The 21,315-nt window shown below is 44.9% G+C and overlaps 1 protein-coding gene across 7 annotated transcripts in view; it reads right to left on the bottom strand.

The window, feature by feature from the left end:
- LOC137524250 (nuclear factor 7, ovary-like) overlaps positions 1-21,315 on the bottom strand; it is an 82,834-nt gene that overhangs the window by 12,718 nt on the left and 48,801 nt on the right. For all 7 annotated transcript variants that reach the window (XM_068243888.1, XM_068243890.1, XM_068243892.1 and 4 more), the window contains 7 exons: positions 19,595-19,828; positions 19,482-19,504; positions 16,603-16,733; positions 6,392-6,448; positions 4,402-4,458; positions 2,895-2,951; positions 381-437 (listed from right to left, as the gene is read on the bottom strand). In XM_068243888.1, coding sequence (XP_068099989.1) covers positions 381-437; positions 2,895-2,951; positions 4,402-4,458; positions 6,392-6,448; positions 16,603-16,733; positions 19,482-19,504; positions 19,595-19,828 — 616 coding nt within the window. The remainder of the gene's footprint in view (positions 1-380; positions 438-2,894; positions 2,952-4,401; positions 4,459-6,391; positions 6,449-16,602; positions 16,734-19,481; positions 19,505-19,594; positions 19,829-21,315) is intronic.

Raw genomic sequence — 21,315 nt, 5'->3', positions numbered from 1 at the left:
GTGGGGCTAATCTAAACTTCAGGAGTGTGACCCCGCGAGCCTGGATGGGAGCGGACATCCCTCTGTATGCCTTACTGATGATTGCATATCTAAAAGTGTGAGTAATTCACTTTACTTCAAACATCCTGGTTATTTGACATATTGCCCAACTAGCTCCTGGCATCTTTTCTCTCCCTTGTGTTTTCTTGGTCCACCCTCCTCCAAAATCTCATGTCCTAACATGCAGAAAATCTACATTCCAGGCTTATTTTCCCCCAAAAAAGCCAAGGTTTCAGCTAAACACACCCATCATTTTGTGAAGCTGTGTGGGGTAACCAGAGACCCCTGAATCCTTTATTCCTACCGAACATACACAGCAGCACATACACAGCAGCAGTTACCTGTCTCCGCGGCTCCTGTAGCGGCATCAACTTTGTCAAGTTCAAGGATCTTCATACCTGTAAAGCAAGATGGCCGACGCTCAATCTATTTGTACACAGCAGGGAGGAGCACAATGGGGTGAGCAAATCAAGTAGAAAATAAATAACACGGCTGTCCAGCTCACTCTCTAAGGGCTCGTTCACACTGGAGGCATTCGTTTTTTTTTTCAAGCGCCTGCGATTGCGATTTTTCAAAAATCGCCCTGAAACTCTTACACCATGCTATCCTATGTGCTAGTTCAGATTAGGGCGAACCGTCCGCTTTGAGAGGCGCTGCATGGACCGTTTTTGGGGCGATTTTGCTACAATGGAAGGTATAGGAAAACCGCAAAACGCTCACTGACGTCAAGAAGTGAAAAAACGGAATCGCTCTGCAAAAATGCCTACAAAGGCGCTTACCAAAAACGTCCAACGAACAGAAGTCGCTGGGAAGGGGGGGGATTGCTTCAAAAAACTTCCAACATGAATGCTAACGCGATCGGAACGCAATGTGAACGAGGCCTGACAGACACGACCCATTCCTGATCCAAAGTGTGTATGGAGGGTCTTAGTTACATTGAGCTTAAAGGGACACTTAAGTCAAACCAAAAAAAAAATGAGTTTTACTCACCTGGGGCTTCCAATAGCCCCTGCAGCTGTCCGGTGCCCTCGCCGTCTCCCTCCGGTCCTCCTGGCCCCGCCGGCAGCCACTTCCTGTTTCGGTGACAGGAGCTGACAGGCTGGGGGCGCGAGTGATTCTTCGAGTTCCTGGCCACAATAGTGCCATCTATGCTGCTATAGCATATATCATATACCATATAGCAGCATAGAGGGTGCTAATGTGTCTGGGAACGCGAAGAAACACTCGCGTCCCCAGCCTGTCAGCTCCTGTCACCGAAACAGGAAGTGGCTGCTGGCGGGGCCAGGAGGATCGGAGGGAGACGGCGAGGGCACCGGACAGCTGCAGGGGGCTATTGGAAGCCCTAGGTGGGTAAAACTCATTTTTTTTGTTTGACTTAAGTGTCCCTTTAAAGCAGACCTGCACTCTTGCACAGTACATAATGAAATGTCTTTATTCCACATATAGTTGTCGAAGAAATTCACTTCTCTGTGTTTGTTTAGGCAGATAAACCTGACTAATTACCGTATATACTGTTGTATAAGCCGAGGTACCCACGCTCACCCCAGAAACCAGGAAAAAAAAGATTGACCCACTTATAAGCCGAGGAGAGGAAATATAGCAGCTCCTGCATTTCAATAATCAAAATAAATGCCAATAAAATGACATTATAAGAAGCCCAAGATAAGTATAAGTGTTTGCGTTTATGGCATACTTTCATATTTATGGTGAGCGTACACAAGTTCTGTATATGCTCCCGACTTCCAGATTCTACTGGGGATTTACGGTACCTTATGTGCTCTGTCTGCCTTCAGCCCAATATCTGAACATCCCTTGAGTGCCAGCATCTTTTATCTTCTTATAGCAGAACTACTGGAGTTGCCCTCAGCTACAGTATTTGAAGAGCAGTCTAACCTGTCAGCGCTGTGGAGCCCCCCTTTAACCTGACTATCGCATGCTCTGTGTCTGAAGATGCCATGAAAGGGCATCACAGTGATGAAACTGGTTAGACTAGGCATGGGCAAACTTGGCCCTCCAGCTGTTAAGGAACTACAAGACCAACAATGCATTGCAGGAGTCTTACAGCCACAGTCATGACTCAAAGGCAAATGCATTGTGGGACTTGTAGTTTCTTAACAGCTAGAGGGCCAAGTTTGCCCATTCCTGGTTTAGACTGTGCCTGCTCATCCAAGACCCTCCTATTGCCTTCGCCAAAATAAATGACAAAACAGTAAAAAACAGATTAACGTACGTTATTGAGGAAGAACTGCAGAGCCAAATATTTGGTATGGGGACAGATTATCATGCTGGAGTCTCACTACAGGTGTTGGCATTACTGCTGCACGCTGATTCGATAAGCAATGCATTCAGGGACCCTGGCACAGGTTATTCTTCACACAGCAAAGTAGGTGACTCATGCAGGGCGAGGCAGAGGCGAGAGAGGCTCCAGCCTCAGGGTAGGAGGGGGTGCATAACTCACTCAGCTATCATTCCCCTATTGTGTTTGAAGCAGAGAGAAATAAGAAAAGGGGATACATGACAGTGACTGCAAGGCAGATAACTAGAGGTTAAGGTGTTGGGGGCCCTGGGGTGCCTCTTAGTCTAATAGCAATGTGTGTGCGAAGGCTGCGGTGGGAAGGATGGAGGGGCTCACTGCTGTATCAGCCTTGGGTGCCGGAGGACCTTGTCTCGGCTCTGGACTCGTGTATAAGCCGTGGGGGACGACGACTTTTCAGCACAATTCAGCCTTCATTTTCAGCTAAATACATTCAGAACTAGGTGAGGCTGTATGGGCTAACCAGAGACCCCTGCATCCTTCATTCCTACTCCTGACTGTTGCTGGACATACACAGCAGCACGTACGCTGAGCAGTTTACCTGTCTCCACGACTCCTGTAGCGGCATCATCTTTCTCAAGTTCAGGGAACTTCAGATCTGTAAAGCAAGATGGCCGACACTCAATCTATTTGTACACAGCAGGGAGGAGCACAATGGGGTGAGCAAATCAAGAAAAAAAGAAAAAGAAACAAGGTCTGTCCAGCTCACTCTCTGCCAGACAAGCCTTGTTTCTGATCCAAAAGCCAAGATTCATAAAGGGCTGTGCAAAAAAAAAAAAAAAATCAGGTTGTTAAAAATACAGCATTCTACATTTTAGATTTTTGATTCTTAATTCATAAATATTTTCACAGGTGCGATAGACGTTTGGTAATTTACCGAAAATCGTGGCATCAGTTCACAAAACCCCGTTCGGTAACAGCAGAACAGCAGCATAGAGTCTCTGTTTTGTTACATGCTGTTCTCCCACAAGGCATCCCCCCTGCTTCCCCTTTAGATGTACAGGTTTGTTCTACTGCCTCTGAATCAGTCCATTAGTCTTTATTAACATTTTATGTAATGGATGAACTTCCATGAAACAGGAGACAGGTCATGCTTAGATGATTTCCCCGCTTGGTCCTCCGCATCTTCAAACAGGAGCCTAAAGGGTTAAACATCTAAAGGGCGGCAGGGGAAATCTCTTTTGTTCCGTCTCTCTCCTCCAGCTGCTTGGGAGGTAGAGAAGCTTGTCCCTCCCTACAGGGTATCAGAGCCTGTTAGAGGGACTTGCAGGAGAGGGGGCTGTTTCTATTGGCTCTCTGCTTCTGTCATTCGTGAATGATCACACATGAAGCTGGTTTCTGACACATCCGAGCTGATTGTATTTACCGAACAGGTTACAGGGCTTTACCGCATGCTCTAATCTTTATGAATTGGCATTTGCTGACATGTGTTGAGGTATTTACGGCACAAGTCAGTAATTTACCTCGCTGCTCGGTAATTGCTGCTTGCCATGTGGTATCAACCTTTATAAAATTAACATTTTCCTAAATGTTCTGTAAAATCAGCTGCTTTCTGCATTACCACATGCGGTAATGCTTTATGAATCGGGGCCAAAGTGTGTATGGAGGTGTTAAGGCCAGTGCACACCAAAAAGCGCTAGCGTAGCCGCAAACGCTCAGCGCTTTTTGAAGTGATTTATTAGAGTGATTCTAGGCATGTGCCTAGCGATTTTCTGATCATGCCCAGTGATTTTTTGCGCATTTTGGTGTAGTGTTTTTTGTTACAGTAGAGCTGGAAAATCACTCTGTTCTAGCGTTTTTTTTAAAGCGATTTTCCACTTCCTATAAGTGCAGCCCTGCAATCAGATGTTTTGCCTCCAAAAACCCTACTCCCTAGCATGCAGGAAATCTACACTGCAGACAGCTTTTCTAAAATAAAGACCAAGACTTCAGCTAAATACATCCAGAAATATGTGAGGCTGTATGGGGTAACCAGAGACCTCTGCAGCCTTCATTCCTGCTCTGACTGTTGCCGACATACACAGCAGCACATACTCTGAACACTTTACCTGTCTCTATGACTCCTGTAGAGGCATCTTTTTTCTCAAGTTCAGCGATCTTTATATCTGTAAAGCAAGATGGCCGACAATCTGTTTGTACATAGCAGGGAGGAGCACAATGGGGTGAGCAAATCAAGTAGAAAATAAACAACACAGGCTGTCCAGCTCACTTTCTGTCAGGCAAGACCCATTCCTGATCCAGTGTATGGAGGTCTTGTTATATTGAGCTTAAAGTGGATCCGAGATTAACTTTTACTCATTGCATAATTGTGTTCCTTTCCTATTGTTTATAGGGCATTCCTCAAGCAAAATATTTTTTTTGTTTTTGTTTTAATACTCTTATTCCCTATAAGTTAAACAAGCCCCGCCCACAGGTTTTCAGAGAGCCAAGGCATTTTCAGACAGTAGCAAGGGCTCATGGGAGCTCAGTCTGGGCAGGAGGAGGGGGAGGTATTACCAGTCAGAGATTTCAGAGGCAGAGGGGAGGAGGGAGCAGGAGGGGGGGATCAGGTTTTATTTCACAGGCTGAGTGCGGAAGATGCAGATAAGCCTGCCTCTGTGTAATGTTTACAAACAACATGGCTGCTGTCATTGTATCACAGGAAGAAATAATCATATTCTATTGAAGCTATTAGCAGTTAGATTTGCTGTGTAAACTATCCAATCTTTAGATAAGATATATAGACAAGTTACTTGTTATAGTTAGTTTTTCATCTCGGATCCGCTTTAAAGCAGACCTGAAAAGTACATAATGACATTCAATGATCTTCGCCTAACCGCCCCCCCCCCCCCCCCCCGCATCACCCAGTCCCATGCACGCCTCCAGGACTTCTCAAGAGCTGCTCCAACACTATGGAACTCCCTACTTCCACCCATTAGGGCAGCCCCCTCCTTCAACATCTTCAAGAAAGCCCTCAAAACTCACCTTTTCACTCTGGCCTACTACCCCTCACAAGTGCTCTAAACCCACAGCTGAACTCTGGTCCCCTACCGTTCGTGTCCTTACCTCTCCCTCTAGATTGTAAGCCTTTGGGCAGGGTCCTCCTCCTTTTGTGTCCTACCTGATCATCCACCTCCATTACTGTGCACCCATGCTATCTGAGCGAACCTAACTTGCCTAATCTCCATGCTCCATCCAGTGACTGACTAAGCATTACCTGGTACTCATACTGTGCTGTGTGATTTGGTTTTCTTGTATTCCTGTATTGTCATATTGCTGTAGGTCACCCCTAAATATTGTCTGTAACCTAAATTAATGTTCAGCGCTGCGTAATATGTTGGCGCTTTATAAATACAATAAATACATTTCTTTACTCCACATATAGTCTTTGAAGAAATTACTTTTCTGTGTTCTGTGTTTGTTTAGGCATATAAACCTGTCTAATTAGTTATCAGCAACTGTGATTAGACTGCAGGAGAGCTCTGGTGTGGATAACCACAGCCTGGACAAGTCCTAACCCCTGGAAGTCAGTGCCTGGAGAAGTTGCCTGAGAGGCTATGGGATGGCCAATACCCCAGAAGCGATCGCGGGCCCATACTAGACCGCAACATCTGGTGAGTCAAGAAAGCAAGAGGGGGGAGGGGGTAATAAAACTGCCCCAGGTTACCAGTGTGACACAAACCATCTGAATAGGACTCATATTGAACTGCATCAGTTGGTGTGAACCAAGTTGCACACAATGCATGTAGCGCTTTATCTTCAATGTAAATTAGTTTGTCGACCGCTTTATCGGACGTGTATACGTGACAAACGACATGTTTGCCTGACAAGTCGTTCAAACGACCGATCCAAACAACAATCAGACATAAAGTTGGACGAGTGTAAGCACCTTTGGAGTCCACACCCTGGGGGAAACCACACCTACCATTGGTGGCAAAGTCAAGAGAACCTGTTGCTCCAGATAACAATTGCAAACAAATGTATTTTCTAAAATAAAAACCGAGGCTTCAGCTAAATACATCCAGAAATACACAGCAGCAAACACTCTGAACAGTTTACCTGTCTCCGACGCTCCTGTAGAGACATCATCTTTCTCAAGTTCAGAGAACTTCATATCTGTAAAGCAAGATGGCCGTCAATTAATTTGTACACAGCAGGGAGGAGCACAATGGGGTGAGCAAATCAAGTAGAAAAGAAATAACACAGGATGTCCATTTTACTCTCTGCCAGAAAAGACCCATTTCAAAAGATCCAAAGTGTGCATCGGGAGGTCTTAGTTACATTGAGTTTAAAGCAGACCTGAACTTTTGCACAGCACATTATGAAATTTCTTTATTTCATATACAGTTGAAGAAATTCACTGCTCTGCGTTCTGTGTTTTTTTAGGCAGATATCTTGTCGGTAACTGTAAATAAACTGCTGGAGAGCTGCAGCTTTCCAGATGGGAATTAACCCTTTCAGTGCCAAAAGGAAAAGCTAGTAAAACCTCAGGTTTTTTTTTCCTGCTAAAGGTGGTCATGCTCTGGCTAATCTTTAAGGGATACCCGAAGTGACATGATGATAGACATGTGTATGGACAGTGCCTAGCACACAAATAACTAGGGTGCGTTCCTTTTTTTTTTTTCTCTGCCTGATAAGAAACTGATAAGAAATTCCAACTATAAAACACTTTCCTAGCAGAAAATGGCTTCTAAATGCAGGAAAGAGAATAAAAGGGATATTTCTTATCAGTGAGGGTCACACTGTAGTCACTTCCTGTCTGAGTCAGGACTGAGTCAGCCACTTACATACCTGATATTTAACTCTTTCAGGCAGAGAAAGAAAAAAGGAACACAGCCTAGTTATCTGTGTGCTAGGCACTGTACATACCCATGTCTATCTTATGTCACATGTCACTTTGGGTATCCTTTAAGAGCAGACAGGAAGTTCTGAGTTTAGTTCCTCTTTAAAATGTTCAGGTCTCCTTCCATGCCCGCTTCCCTGTGATCTGGTGGGCATGTAGGTTACGGGATTACATATGTGCCGTTGGGTCACGGGCGGGCCGGTGACAATGGAGCACGCCGGCGGACAAGCGAGTGTGCACTCGGCTGCCAACACACTGCAGGGGCCCCGGGAGAGCACTGGACACTAGATGGGGAGATTTGGGTGGCCCGCCAGTCAGCCCTGTACTGCAGCAGAGGCGGATCAAAGATTTCATACTGAAATCTATTAAAAAAATCTATTTAGACCAGGTCTAAAACATTACACCAAACCATCAGTAGACTATAAACCATCAGGAGACTAGTCTAAACTGCTTAGTGAATTGAGCCCATTAACATTATGCAGATTAGTTTGGGATCCAGGACTGGCGTGTATTGGGAGAAGGCTGGGCCTTGCATGAGTCAGGCAGACGGAGGGTTAATTGGTTCACCTGCATGAATTGCTTAAAGTGAATGGGGAACCGCATTTAAAAAAATGAGATAGATACTTACCCAAGGCGAGGGAAGGCTCTGGGTTCTATAGAGCCTTTCCGCTCCTCTCCTGGTCCCCTCGTTCCAGTGCTGGCTCGCCTGGCAGCAGTATTTGACTAATTTAGTCAAATACTGCTTTACCCGGCCGATGGAGGCTTTAGGAGTCTTCAGGGAGCCCGAGTGCTCCTGAAGAAGGGCGGCCTTGTACTGCGCCTGCGCAAGAACGCGCTCTTGCACGCTCATGCCTGTGCAGTAAGGAGCCGCACGTCTTCGGGAGGACACGCCTCCCAAAAACTTCCAAATACCCTTTCGGTGGGGGAATGAAACGGGGGGGGGGGGGGGGGGGGGGAGCCAGCACAGGATAGAGAGCACCGAGAGAGGAGGCAGAAGGCTCTATACAACCCAGAGCCTTCCCTCTCCTTAGGTAAGTATTTGCTTCATTTTTTTTAAATGCAGTTCCCATTCACTTTAATTAGCTGCATCACTTCGTATGCAGTGGGCTGTGTGTGGAGCAAGAAGGCTCCTGTAAAAGGTGCCCATACACTAGAACAAATATGGGCAGATTCGACCGAGAGACAAATTATTCTCTAATCGAATCTGATTAGAGATAAATATGTCTCTAATCGAATCTGCCCATACACTACAGGCCGATTCCCTTCCAATTTCAGCATGAAATCAACCGGGAATCGGCTGAGCCGCCGCTGTCCCCAAAATTTATAAATGTATGTAAATTATTTAGTGCATTTATACATTACCTGTCCTGGAGCAGCTCGCCGGGTCCAACCGTCCATCTCGCCGGTAAGCCGCATACACGCTAGCGGCGCATAGCGTCTGATGTCAGCCACTATGCGCCTTCGTGACGTCAGAGCGCCGCCGGCGTGTATGTGGAACTCGGCGAGATGGACGGAAACCGCGTGGAGGCTGACACCGGACAGATAATGTATAAACGCACTACACACATTTATACAATGCGGCGGCGGGGGTTTCGTCGTCTCGTCGCTCGTTCGCAAATCGGCCGCTGTACCACCCGCGCACCTGACCAACCAACCTAGGCCCGAAATTTACCAACATGTGCGTTCAACTGTGCAGCCAATTTCTGTCCCAAAATTGGTCACTTTGTCGGTCGGGCATGCATTTGGCAGCACCAATTTTCATCCAATTCGATTATAATAATCGAATTGGATGGTCGATTGGTTGGTCGCCTAGTGTATGGCCCCCTTAAGGCTATGCAGCCGAAAGGGCTGCCAGGCCTGTTGCAGCAGAGAAGCTGCTGTAAAGTGCTGGAGGGGAGTTGGACGCCAGTACTTGTAGTCCAGAAGCCTGGAAAAGGTGAGTGGCCCAGGACTGCCATTAGGCCCGTGGCAGGGTGTCACTGAAGCGCCGCTACGCTGTTGAGAATACACAGGGGTGGTATGCAGTAACCCCGAAGGTAACCCGAGGTCAGGATTTACACAGAAGGAGAGTGCTGTACAGACAGTGAGATAAATAACCAGTGTGGTGAATTGTTTCTGTCTTGGACATTGACTGACAAAATAAAGTTATATTGTTTTGTTTTAACCCTAAGGGCCCGTTCAGACTACAAAATGCGGACCGCAACGCATGCGGACCGCAACGCGTACGAACGCACGCATGTCCGCGTTCGTATGCGTTGCGTGGCTGATCCCATCACTGAAAAGTGAATGGGACAGCCGCGCGTTTTTGTAAAATCTGTGTGCAGCATGCGTTCCCGGACCGCACAGGTCCGGAACGCATGCTGTGTGAACATCAGACATTGCACTCTATGCAATGTCTGATGTCGTGCGTTTTGGCCACCTGCACGCGTTTCCAAAACGCGGCTGGAAACGCGTGCAGTGTGAACGGGCCCTAAGAAGACTCACTGGCTGGTATATTGTGACCCTTGTGCTTTGATCTTCTCTACCAATGAGCTGAATAACCCCCAGAATATCACAGCTTCTTCCAGAGTAAAATGAGCCATAAATTACATTTCTCCTATGTTGTTATAGTAAGTAGTAGAAATCTGACAGAAGCGACAGGTTTTGGACTAGTTTACATGCATTTTAAATTTTACAATTTTTGCAGTAGTGGTCCTTTAATAGAACCAGGCAATATTACAACCGCTAGACTGCCTCCCTGTAGCTGGACAAACTAGTCTGACCTGTTAAATTGTACATTAACCACTTCAGTCCAACTTTCAGTCGTTTTTCATCTTATGCATCAGTGCAATCCTCCTATTCATTCGCCAATAACTTTATCACTAATTATCACAAAGAATTGATCTATATCTTTTTTCCACCTCCAATTAGGCTTCTTTTGGGTGGTACATTTTGCTAAGAATTATTTTTTTCCAAATGCATTTTAACTGGAATATTAAGAAAAAAATCATTATTATCAGTTTTCGGCCATTATAGTTTTAAAATAATACATGCTACCATAATTAAAACCCATATATTTTATTTGCCCATTTGCCCCGGTTAATACACCATTTAAATTATGTCCCTATCACAGTGTATGGCACCAATATTTAATTTGGAAATAAATGTGCATTTTTTTCAGTTTTGCGTCCATCACTATTTACAAGCTTATAATTTAAAAAAAATATTACTAATATACCCTCTTGACATGAATATTAAAAATCGTTCAGACCCTTAGGTAATTATTTATTTTTAAATTGTAATTTTTTTTTTAAAGTTAATTTTATTTGGGGATTTTTTGGGTGTGGAAAGTAAACAATTGTGTTTGTGTGTAAAAAAAAAAATGTATGTACTTGTAGTTTTACTATTTGGCCACAAGATGAACACAGTCATTTTTTTTTTCAAATTCCATCCAGTAAGCGAGCACTTTCCCTTACAGGAAGTATAGGGAAGACGTTATTTTTTTTCTTTGTTCAGAAAGACTGCAGCTTCTCACAGAAGCGTTTGGTCTTTCTAACAGGGACTGGGGTCAGTGAATGGGAAACTGCACTCCCATTCATTGATCTCCAGGCTAACGGACGGCAGCACGGTAGCATGCGCGATCGGCTGTGGGAGCGCTGGCAGCAGCCTTTTGGACATGACAGCAACGCCCAAAAGGCTAAAATGGTTAAAGTGGTCTGAAACTCTGACATGACATTCAATAAAAATGTGTTTTTCCACTTATTATTCATACAGTTGTCATATTTCCTTTTGCGCACAAGTACTTTACAAGTGTCTGTCTACAAATTACACGTTTCCATAGTGTAGTTTTTCTTGCCCAGAAAGCGGCCATTGCATTTTATTCCAAATGCTTTTTATTATATATTAAAATCTTCTAATGAGCTGTTCTGAACTGTGTGTATGCCTGAAGCAGAGAGCTTCTCAGTGTTTTTTACTTGTTACACACACATGTATCAACATTGGAATGTAAACAAAGATACTGTTATCTCCCGTTTGGATGCGGATTTGAAGCTGAATAAGCAGGACAAAGCGCTTTGTTTAACCACTTCGGGACCACAGTCTTTTCGCCCCTTAAGGACCAGAGCCTTTTTCTCCATTCAGACCACTGCAGCTTTCACGGTTTATTGCTCGGTCATACAACCTACCACCTAAATGAATTTTACCTCCTTTTCTTGTCACTAATACAGCTTTCTTTTGATGCTATTTGATTGCTGCTGCGAGTTTTACTTTTTATTATATTCATCAAAAAAGACATGAATTTTGTCAAAAAAATGACTTTTTTAACTTTCTGTGCTGACATTTTTCAAATAAAGTAAAATTTCCTATACATTTGAGCGCGAAAGTTATTCTGCTACATGTCTTTGATAAAAAAAAAAACATTCAGTGTATATTTATTGGATTGGGTAAAAGTTATAGCGTTTACAAACTATGGTGCCAAAAGTGAATTTTCCCATTTTCAAGCATCTCTGACTTTTCTGCGCACCTGTCATGTTTCATGAGGGGCTAAAATTCCAGGATAGTACAAATACCCCCCAAATGACCCCATTTTGGAAAGAAGACATCCCAAAGTATTCAGTGAGAGGCATGGTGAGTTCATAGAAGATTTTATTTTTTGTCACAAGTTAGCGGAAAATGACAGTTTGTGACAAAAAAAAAAAAAAAAAAAAAAAGTTTCCATTTCTTCTAACTTGCGACAAAAAAAAATGAAATCTGCCACGGACTCACTATGCTCCTCTCTGAATACCTTGAAGTGTCTACTTTCCAGAATGGGGTCATTTGTGGGGTGTGTTTACTGTCCTGGCATTTGGGGGGTGCCTAATTGTAAGCACCCCTGTAAAGCCTAAAGATGCTCATTGGACTTTGGGCCCCTTAGCGCAGTTAGGCCGCAAAAAAGTGCCACACATGTGGTATTGCCGTACTCAGGAAAAGTAGTATAATGTGTTTTGGGGTGTATTTTTACACATACACATGCTGGGTGGGAGAAATATCTCCGTAAATGACAATTTTTTTATTTTTTTTACACACAATTGTCTATTTATAGAGATATTTCTCCCACTCAGCATGGGTATGTGGAAAAATACACCCCAAAACACATTATACTACTTCTCCTGAGTACGGCGATACCACATGTGTGGCACTTTTTTGCACCCTAACTGCGCTAAGGGGCCCAAAGTCCAATGAGTACCTTTAGGATTTCACAGGTCATTTTGAGAAATTTCGTTTCAAGACTACTCCTCACGGTTTAGGGCCCCTAAAATGCCAGGACAGTATAGGAACCCCACAAATTACCCCATTTTAGAAAGAAGACACCCCAAGGTATTCCGTTAGATGTATGGTGAGTTCATAGAAGATTTTTTTTTTTTGTCACAAGTTAGCGGAAATTGATTTTAATTGTTTTTTTTCACAAAGTGTCATTTTCCGCTAACTTGTGACAAAAAATAAAATCTTCTATGAACTCGCCATTCTCCTAACGGAATACCTTGGGGTGTCTTCTTTCTAAAATGGAGTCATTTGTGGGGTTCCTATACTGCCCTGGCATTTTAGGGGCCCTAAACCGTGAGGAGTAGTCTTGAAACCAAATGTGGCAAAATGACCTGTGAAATCCTAAAGGTACTCATTGGACTTTGGGCCCCTTAGCGCACTTAGGGTGCAAAAAAGTGCCACACATGTGGTACCGCCGTACTCAGGAGAAGTAGTATAATGTGTTTTGGGGTGTATTTTTACACATACCCATGCTGGGTGGGAGAAATATCTCTGTAAATGACAATTATTTGATTTTTTTTACACACAATTGTCCATTTACAGAGAGATTTCTCCCACCCAGCATGGGTATGTATAAAAATACACCCCAAAACACATTATACTACTTCTTCTGAGTACGGCGATACCACATGTGTGACACTTTTTTGCAACCTAGGTGCGCTAAGGGGCCTAACGTCCTATTCACAGGTCATTTTGAGGCATTTGGATTCTAGACTACTCCTCACGGTTTAGGGCCCCTAAAATGCCAGGGCAGTATAGGAACCCCACAAGTGACCCCATTTTAGAAAGAAGACACCCCAAGGTATTCTGTTAGGAGTATGGTGAGTTCATAGAAGATTTTTTTTTTGTCACAAGTTAGCGGAAAATGACACTTTGTGAAAAAAAAACAATACATATCAATTTCCGCTAACTTGTGACAAAAAATAAAATCTTCTATGAACTCATCATACACCTAAAAGAATACCTTGGGGTGTCTTCTTTCTAAAATGGGGTCACTTGTGGGGTTCCTATACTGCCCTGGCATTTTAGGGGCCCTAAACCGTGAGGAGTAGTCTTGAACCCAAATGTCTCAAAATGACCTGTGAAATCCTAAAGGTACTCATTGGACTTTGGGCCCCTTAGCACAGTTAGGCTGCAAAAAAGTGTCACACATGTGGTATCGCCGTACTCAGAAGAAGTAGTATAATGTGTTTTGTGGTGTATTTTTACATATAACCATGCTGGGTGGGAGAAATATCTCTGTAAATGACACATTTTTTTATTTGTTTTACACACAATTGTCCATTTACAGAGAGATTTCTCCCACCCAGCATGGGTATGTGTAAAAATACACCACAAAACACATTATACTACTTCTCCTGAGTATGGCGATACCACATGTGTGACACTTTTTTGCAGCCTAGGTGCGCTAAGGGGCCCAACGTCCTATTCACAGGTCATTTTGAGGCATTTGTTTTCTAGACTACTCCTCACGGTTTAGGGCCCCTAAAATGCCAGGGCAGTATAGGAACCCCACAAGTGACCCCATTTTAGAAAGAAGACACCCCAAGGTATTCCGTTAGGGGTATGGTGAGTTCATAGAAGATTTTATTTTTTCTCACAAGTTAGTGAAAAATGACACTTTGTGAAAAAAACAATAACAATCCAATTTCCGCTAACTTTTGACAAAAAATAAAATATTCTATGAACTCATCATACACCTAACAGAATACCTTGGGGTGTCTTCTTTCTAAAATGGGGTCACTTGTGGGGTTCCTATACTGCCCTGGCATTTTACGGGCCCAAAACTGTGAGTAGTCTGGAAACCAAATTTCTCAAAATGACTGTTCAGGGGTATAAGCATCTGCAAATTTTGATGACAGGTGGTCTATGAGGGGGCAAATTTTGTGGAATCGGTCATAAGCAGGGTGGCCTCTTAGATGACAGGATGTATTGGGCCTGATCTGATGGATAGGAGTGCTAGGGGGGTGACAGGAGGTGATTGATGGGTGTCTCAGGGGGCGGTTAGAGGGGAAAATAGATGCAATCAATGCACTGGGGAGGTGATCGGAAGGGGGTCTGAGGGGGATCTGAGGGTTTGGCCGAGTGATCAGGAGCCCACACGGGGCAAATTAGGGCCTGATCTGATGGGTAGGTGTGCTAGGGGGTGACAGGAGGTGATTGATGGGTGTCTCAAGGTGTGATTAGAGGGGGGAAATAGATGCAAGCAATGCACTGGCGAGGTGATCAGGGCTGGGGTCTGAGGGCGTTCTGAGGTGTGGGCGGGTGATTGGGTGCCCGCAAGGGGCAGATTAGGGTCTAATCTGATGGGTAACAGTGACAGGTGGTGATAGGGGGTGATTGATGGGTAATTAGTGGGTGTTTAGAGGAGAGAATAGATGTAAACAATGGATTTGGGAGGTGATCTGATGTCGGATCTGCGGGCGATCTATTGGTGTGGGTGGGTGATCAGATTGCCCGCAAGGGGCAGGTTAGGGGCTGATTGATGGGTGGCAGTGACAGGGGGTGATTGATGGGTGGCAGTGACAGGGGGTGATTGATGGGTGATTGACAGGTAATCAGTGGGTTATTACAGGGGAGAACAGATGTAAATATTGCACGGGCGAATTGATAAGGGGGGGGGGTCTGAGGGCAATCTGAGCGTGTGGGCAGGTGATTGGGTGCCCGCAAGGGGCAGATTAGGGTCTAATCTGATGGGTAACAGTGACAGGTGGTGATAGGGGGTGATTGATGGGTAATTAGTGGGTGTTTAGAGGAGAGAATAGATGTAAACAATGGATTTGGGAGGTGATCTGATGTCGGATCTGCGGGCGATCTATTGGTGTGGGTGGGTGATCAGATTGCCCGCAAGGGGCAGGTTAGGGGCTGATTGATGGGTGGCAGTGACAGGGGGTGATTGATGGGTGGCAGTGACAGGGGGTGATTGATGGGTGATTGACAGGTAATCAGTGGGTTATTACAGGGGAGAACAGATGTAAATATTGCACGGGCGAATTGATAAGGGGGGGGGGTCTGAGGGCAATCTGAGCGTGTGGGCAGGTGATTGGGTGCCCGCAAGGGGCAGATTAGGGTCTAATCTGATGGGTAACAGTGACAGGTGGTGATTGATGGGTAATTAGTGGGTGTTTAGAGGAGAGAATAGATGTAAACAATGGATTTGGGAGGTGATCTGATGTCGGATCTGCGGGCGATCTATTGGTGTGGGGGGGTGATCAGATTGCCCGCAAGGGGCAGATCAGGGGCTGATTGATGGGTGGCAGTGACAGGGGGTGATTGACGGGTGATTGACAGGTGATTGACAGGTGATTGACAGGTGATTGACAGGTGATCAGGGGGGATAGATGCATACAGTACACGGGGGGGGGGGGGGGGTCTGGGGGGGGGGTCTGGGGAGAATCTGAGGGGTGGGGGGGTGATCAGGAGGGAGTAGGGGGCAGATTAGGGACTTAAAAAAAAAATAGCGTTGACAGATAGTGACAGGGAGTGATTGATGGGTGATTAGGGGGGTGACTGGGTGCAAACAGTGGTCTGGGGGGTGGGCAGGGGGGGGTCTGAGGGGTGCTGTGGGCGATCAGGGGGCAGGGGGGGGAAATCAGTGTGCTTGGGTGCAGACTAGGGTGGCTGCAGCCTGCCCTGGTGGTCCCTCGGACACTGGGACCACCAGGGCAGGAGGCAGCCAGTATAATAGGCTTTGTATACATTACAAAGCCTATTATACACTGTTGCAGCGGCGATCCGGATGCCAGTAACCCGCCGGCGCTTCCGAACGGCCGGCGGGTTACGGCGAACGGGGGGCGGAGCCAGTCCCCGGCGGCTGATCGCGTCACGAATGACGCGATCGCCGCATAGCCACTCCCGCAGCCGCCCCCGCCGATGGGCGTATTGCGGTCGTTTGGGACCGGTCTTTGCCGCCGCCCATCGGCTGGGGGCGGTCGTTAAGTGGTTAATCACTTCAGTGATGTTCTACTAAAAAAAAAAATTCTGGGATAGTAGCTTTAAAGCTGTGAGGAAATTTTTATAGCAAAGTAGAAATGCTGGCTTTCAGACCACTTTAAAATAATGACAAATATCGCATAATCTCCACTCAGTCTATGAGGAGGGAACATTTCTACCTGGTGAAATTATTCCATGTGGTTTTACAACCTACCTGGGGCCACCAGGGACTTCATTTCCTTCCAGGCATTGAATTGGTTTGGTCCTTTGAATGGGATTAGGTCCAGCTCTTTGTCCACCACAGTGTTTCCGGAGGACAGGGAATCTTTCTGTTGCTCCTCACACCTAGGGGGAGGGAGAGAGGAGAACAAACATTCAGTGTGGGAAATTAGTGTGTCCACAAGACTTAGCAGGACCCTAATAATAGGGGTGTAACTACAGAGGGGGAGGGGCACTATTAACATTTCCTTTCTGCAATACTTCAGATCAGGTGTTTTTGTGGCTACACTTGTTATAGGTGAGTAGATCCTGATGGTCACACTTGTTCTATGACCCTTTTAAGATCCATAGTATCCAAGAAACACATTAAAAAATATAAATAAAAGCTGAGAATTTTTTCCCCACAATAATGCCTCTTATACAGTACATCATCTTATCTTTTGAGAGACACCTATGTCCTATCCCGTCAAAAATGTACTTATGGTTGAATAAAAGTAACTTTAAAGAACAAGCGACACCCATGCTAACCTAGAAATAAAAAAAACGCAAGATATATGTAGATAAATACCACTTCTACTTGCATAACAGATGTATTGTGCTATCCACGTAATGATTCCTGTGAATTTTATAAAGGAAGAGCAGAAAATCCTTTTCTAGGCAGTGGCCATCTTGCCAAGCTAATGCTGACATCATATCCTCCCTTCTCTTGCTCATTGTGTATTCATTAGCTGCCCTCCTCTCAGAGTCTTCAGACACTCCCACTGAGGTGTATACTAGGAACTGCACTGTCTTTTTTTATCACTGAGTCACCTCAGCCTTGCTTGTAAACACAAGTGATCAGAGGGTGTTTCAGATAAGAAGCTGGCAGGGAAATAAATGGAAGAGGAGGAATATATTATAGATAAAAAGAACTCCCAGCATTCAACTCTTTGGCACTGTTTGGCACTAGGGCCAGAGCTCCTTAAGTATGTGATAACTACAAACCATAACAGCAGAAAAAGTTTTGCAAGTTTTGATTGCAGGATTAGCATCTTTATCACTTAATACACTCAGACCAGTTGCTGTTGAAATTTGATTTTTATGGTGACAATACCGCTTTAAGTCAAAATTTGCCAGGGGTATGAATAATTATGGGCAGCACTGAATAAGTATAGAACTACTTGCTCTACTTGCATAATAGATGTATAGTACCGTCCAACTTTTGATTTCAGTGAATTCTATACAGTAAATAAATAGAATTCTGTTCCTGGCATTTTCCATCTTGATTCCCTCTGACTGAAGCCAATCCTAATGTCATTTCCTCCCTTATTTTTTTTATCTCCTAGAAACTGCACAGTCATAGCTAGTTTGCTTTGTAAACACATGTGAGCACAGCAGAGACCAGATGTCAGCAGCTAACTGGACTGCCCACAGCCAACCAGTGAGGAGCAGGAATGTGGGTGGGGCGATGACAAGCTTCCTTATCAGCAATGTAAAAAATAGAGCCAGGCTGACTGAAATAAAATTTCCTACAGCAGAAACATTTCTGAATAGACTGGAGTGCTTGCAATTCAGGGTAGGGTTGCAGGCTGCATATTAAAACACAGAGCAGTGGGTAACAGAGGGCCCCATGGTTTGTAGTTATGCCCTGGCCTCATACTGCCACTTACCATTTCAGAGAGGGACTCCAACGCCATTACCACCAAAAATAGAGCTTGGCAAAATATAACAGTAAACAGGAGGGTAAGGCAATATAGCCCACGTGCAGAAGCTACGTTACGGACAGAATGACCGTTTTAATGGGCCCAATGTCCTCACAGAGCTCCATTGCTACTCTGGTCCTGTCCCCTCTGGATGCAGCCGGTGCGAGGGTCAATTAGGTGTAACCATGTACACACGCCAGACTTTTTCAAACTACAGGTCCTCAGACCTGCCCGCGGGGCGGTCGTTCTGATGACCGTTCCACATGAGTACAGGCTGTCGGCAGACTGATCCGCTCGGTTGGCACTCCGACTCTACAGCTCTACATCACACACAGAGTTGTACGGATCCTACACATAACACAGGATCTGTTCCACATGTCCGTTTATTCACAATTCTCCATTGCCAAAACAACTAGTTTTCTATGTAAGTTTGAACCGAGCCTTATGGTTGGCACCTTATCGCCCAACAAGCCATGACCTAAGAAGGGACCAGGTCTGATTTTCTCTAAATGTTATTGCAATGAAATTCATTCCATTCTACAAACAGGAGGGATCAGCCAGTTTCAGCTGGGGATGCAGAGGCAGATGAAATGACCACTCCCATCTCATCAACAAGGTTGGACAAACTGGGCTTATTTAGCTTGGGAAAAAAAGGCAACTGAGAGGTGCCCCGATTAACATGTATAAGTACATCAGAGGACAATACAAAAGCTTGGCAGGTGAGCTTTTAGCCCCAAGGGTTGTACGACAAGGGGACATGATTTGCGGGTGGAGAAAAAAGTATTTGCTATCTATTTAGAAAGGGGTCCTTCAGAGTGAGAGTGGTTAAAATCTGGAACATCTTACCTCAGGAAGTAGTTATGGCAAACTCTATATATCTGCATAGGACTTGGATGCTTTTCTAGCATTGAAGGGCATCCACAGCTATAATTTTTAGGCAATTCCTGGAAGCGTTGATCCAGGGATTTATCTGACTGCCATCTGGAGTCGGGAAGGAATTTTTCCATTTTAAGGCTAATTGGCCCAAGCCTTGTAAGGTTTTTTTGCCTTCCCCTGGATCAACTGGGATATGTGCAGGTTCAGGATGTCTTTTTTCAACCAAACTAACTATGTAACTATGTAACAGCTGACAGTGATGCTACACAACTACAGCAGTGGAGCACATGGAGAGCTCTGGAGCAGTGTTACTTACTCTTCGATGAAGGACTTGATATCCTGCAGAGGAAACACAAACAGTACACAGTATTAGGTTTAAGTCACAAAAGTCAAACAGAAAATGTCTCATGTAGCCTGCTAGCGCCTTACAGTCAGGAAGGAAAGCGCTTCAGTCTCATTAATCTTCTCATTGGCCACTGCAACGGCCTCTGTCAGGAAATCTTTGTTCCTCTGAATCTTGCTGGCAGACGCCTGCATTTCCTCCATCAGATCGCTGCCCTGTTTCCGCAGCGCGGTCACCAGTTTCTCCTCCTGCACCTGCAGGAAGTCGTGCAGCTGCTCAAACTCCTCCAGAATGCACTGCTCACACTCCTCCAGGGCAGTCTGAAGAAAGAAATTAATCATCAGGGGATAATAAGACTGGTGATATGGACTCCAATGAAAATTATTATTATGTATTTATACAGCACGGACATCTGCTGCAGTACTGTTCAGAGCAAATAGTTAAGTCACTGACGGTCCTCATGGAGCTCACAATCTGATCTCTACTGTAATCAAAGTCTAATGCCCTGCCATAGTTTACATGTAATTAAAGAGAAGCCGTAACCAAGAATTGAACTTCATCCCAATCAGTAGCTGATACCCCCCTTCCCATGAGAAATCTATTCCTTTTCTCAATCGGATCACCGGGGGCTCTGTATGGCTGATATTGTGGTGAAACCCCTTCCACAGTTTGATGTCAGCACCTCACAGCTCTGGCGTCCTGACATCACACTGTGGGAGCCTTGCTGCATTGTGGGAAATAACAGCTGTTTCCAACTGCCAAAAAAGCAAGCAGCATCTCCTTCCAGTGACATCACCTGCCAGCAGTAAAAATGGCACCATGTGATAAATGTCAGAATGTAAATCTGGGAGAGGAACAATTTTACAATGGGAAAACACTGACTAAATCATTTATACATAATTATTGTACAAATCAAGCACTTTTGTTTTATTACATTATTTTCCCTGGAGTTCCTCTTTAGGGTGCCTGGAAATTTAGTGATGCTATGGTGCAGAAAAAGTGATGCTGAAAAATGGCTCATCCTGCTCCTGCAAAGCGCCAGCGGCGTTCATTACTATTCCCCCTCCAGGCTGCCGCGGATTGTGAGGTCAAATGTAATTCGGCTGCGAGCCTGTTTTTATCGTAATTTGGGCTCTGTCTCTTGACGGCGCCCAAATAACTGCCTGAGCGCTGCTGTAGTCGTAATTCCTATTACGGCCTGTGGCGGCACCTGGTGTACCCAAATTTCCTATGTGGTTTTTGCTAGACTCGCCTGGCATATTATTATTATTATGTATTTATATAGCACTGAAACCTTATGCAGCACTTTACAGAGTAGTTGCTGTATAGTATACTGGTTAAGAGCTCTGCCTTTGACATAGGAGGCCAGGGTTCAAATCCTGGATCGGGTCAGTACCTATTCAGTAAGGAGCGCAAGGCAAGACTCCTTAACACTGCAGGGTGGCCTCAGCTCTTGAGCGCTTTTAGTCTGACAACAGAAAAGCGCTATACAAGTGTTCGGGTCATTATTACAGAGTACATAGTCATGTCACAGACTGTCCTTAGAGGAGCTCACAATCTAATCCTGCCATAGTCATAGTCTTATGTCCTACCATATTATTATGTATTTATATAGCACTGACATCTTCTGCAGCACTTTACAGAGTGCTGTGCATGTAATTCTTTACATTAGGTTAACTGCACGTTTAAAACATATTTCTATGGTAAAGGATTGCTGGGATGCGAGTCACCTGAAAATTAATAAAAACTGGGCAGACAGAGGCTTTTGTGTTTATTTGGGCTTCTAATGATATAGTTTCATTAATCT

This window comes from Hyperolius riggenbachi, chromosome 7 (assembly GCF_040937935.1).
Source record: "Hyperolius riggenbachi isolate aHypRig1 chromosome 7, aHypRig1.pri, whole genome shotgun sequence".
NCBI lineage: Eukaryota > Metazoa > Chordata > Amphibia > Anura > Hyperoliidae > Hyperolius > Hyperolius riggenbachi.
Note: the sequence above shows the minus strand (reverse complement) of the source record. Positions and strands in the feature narration are given on the sequence as shown.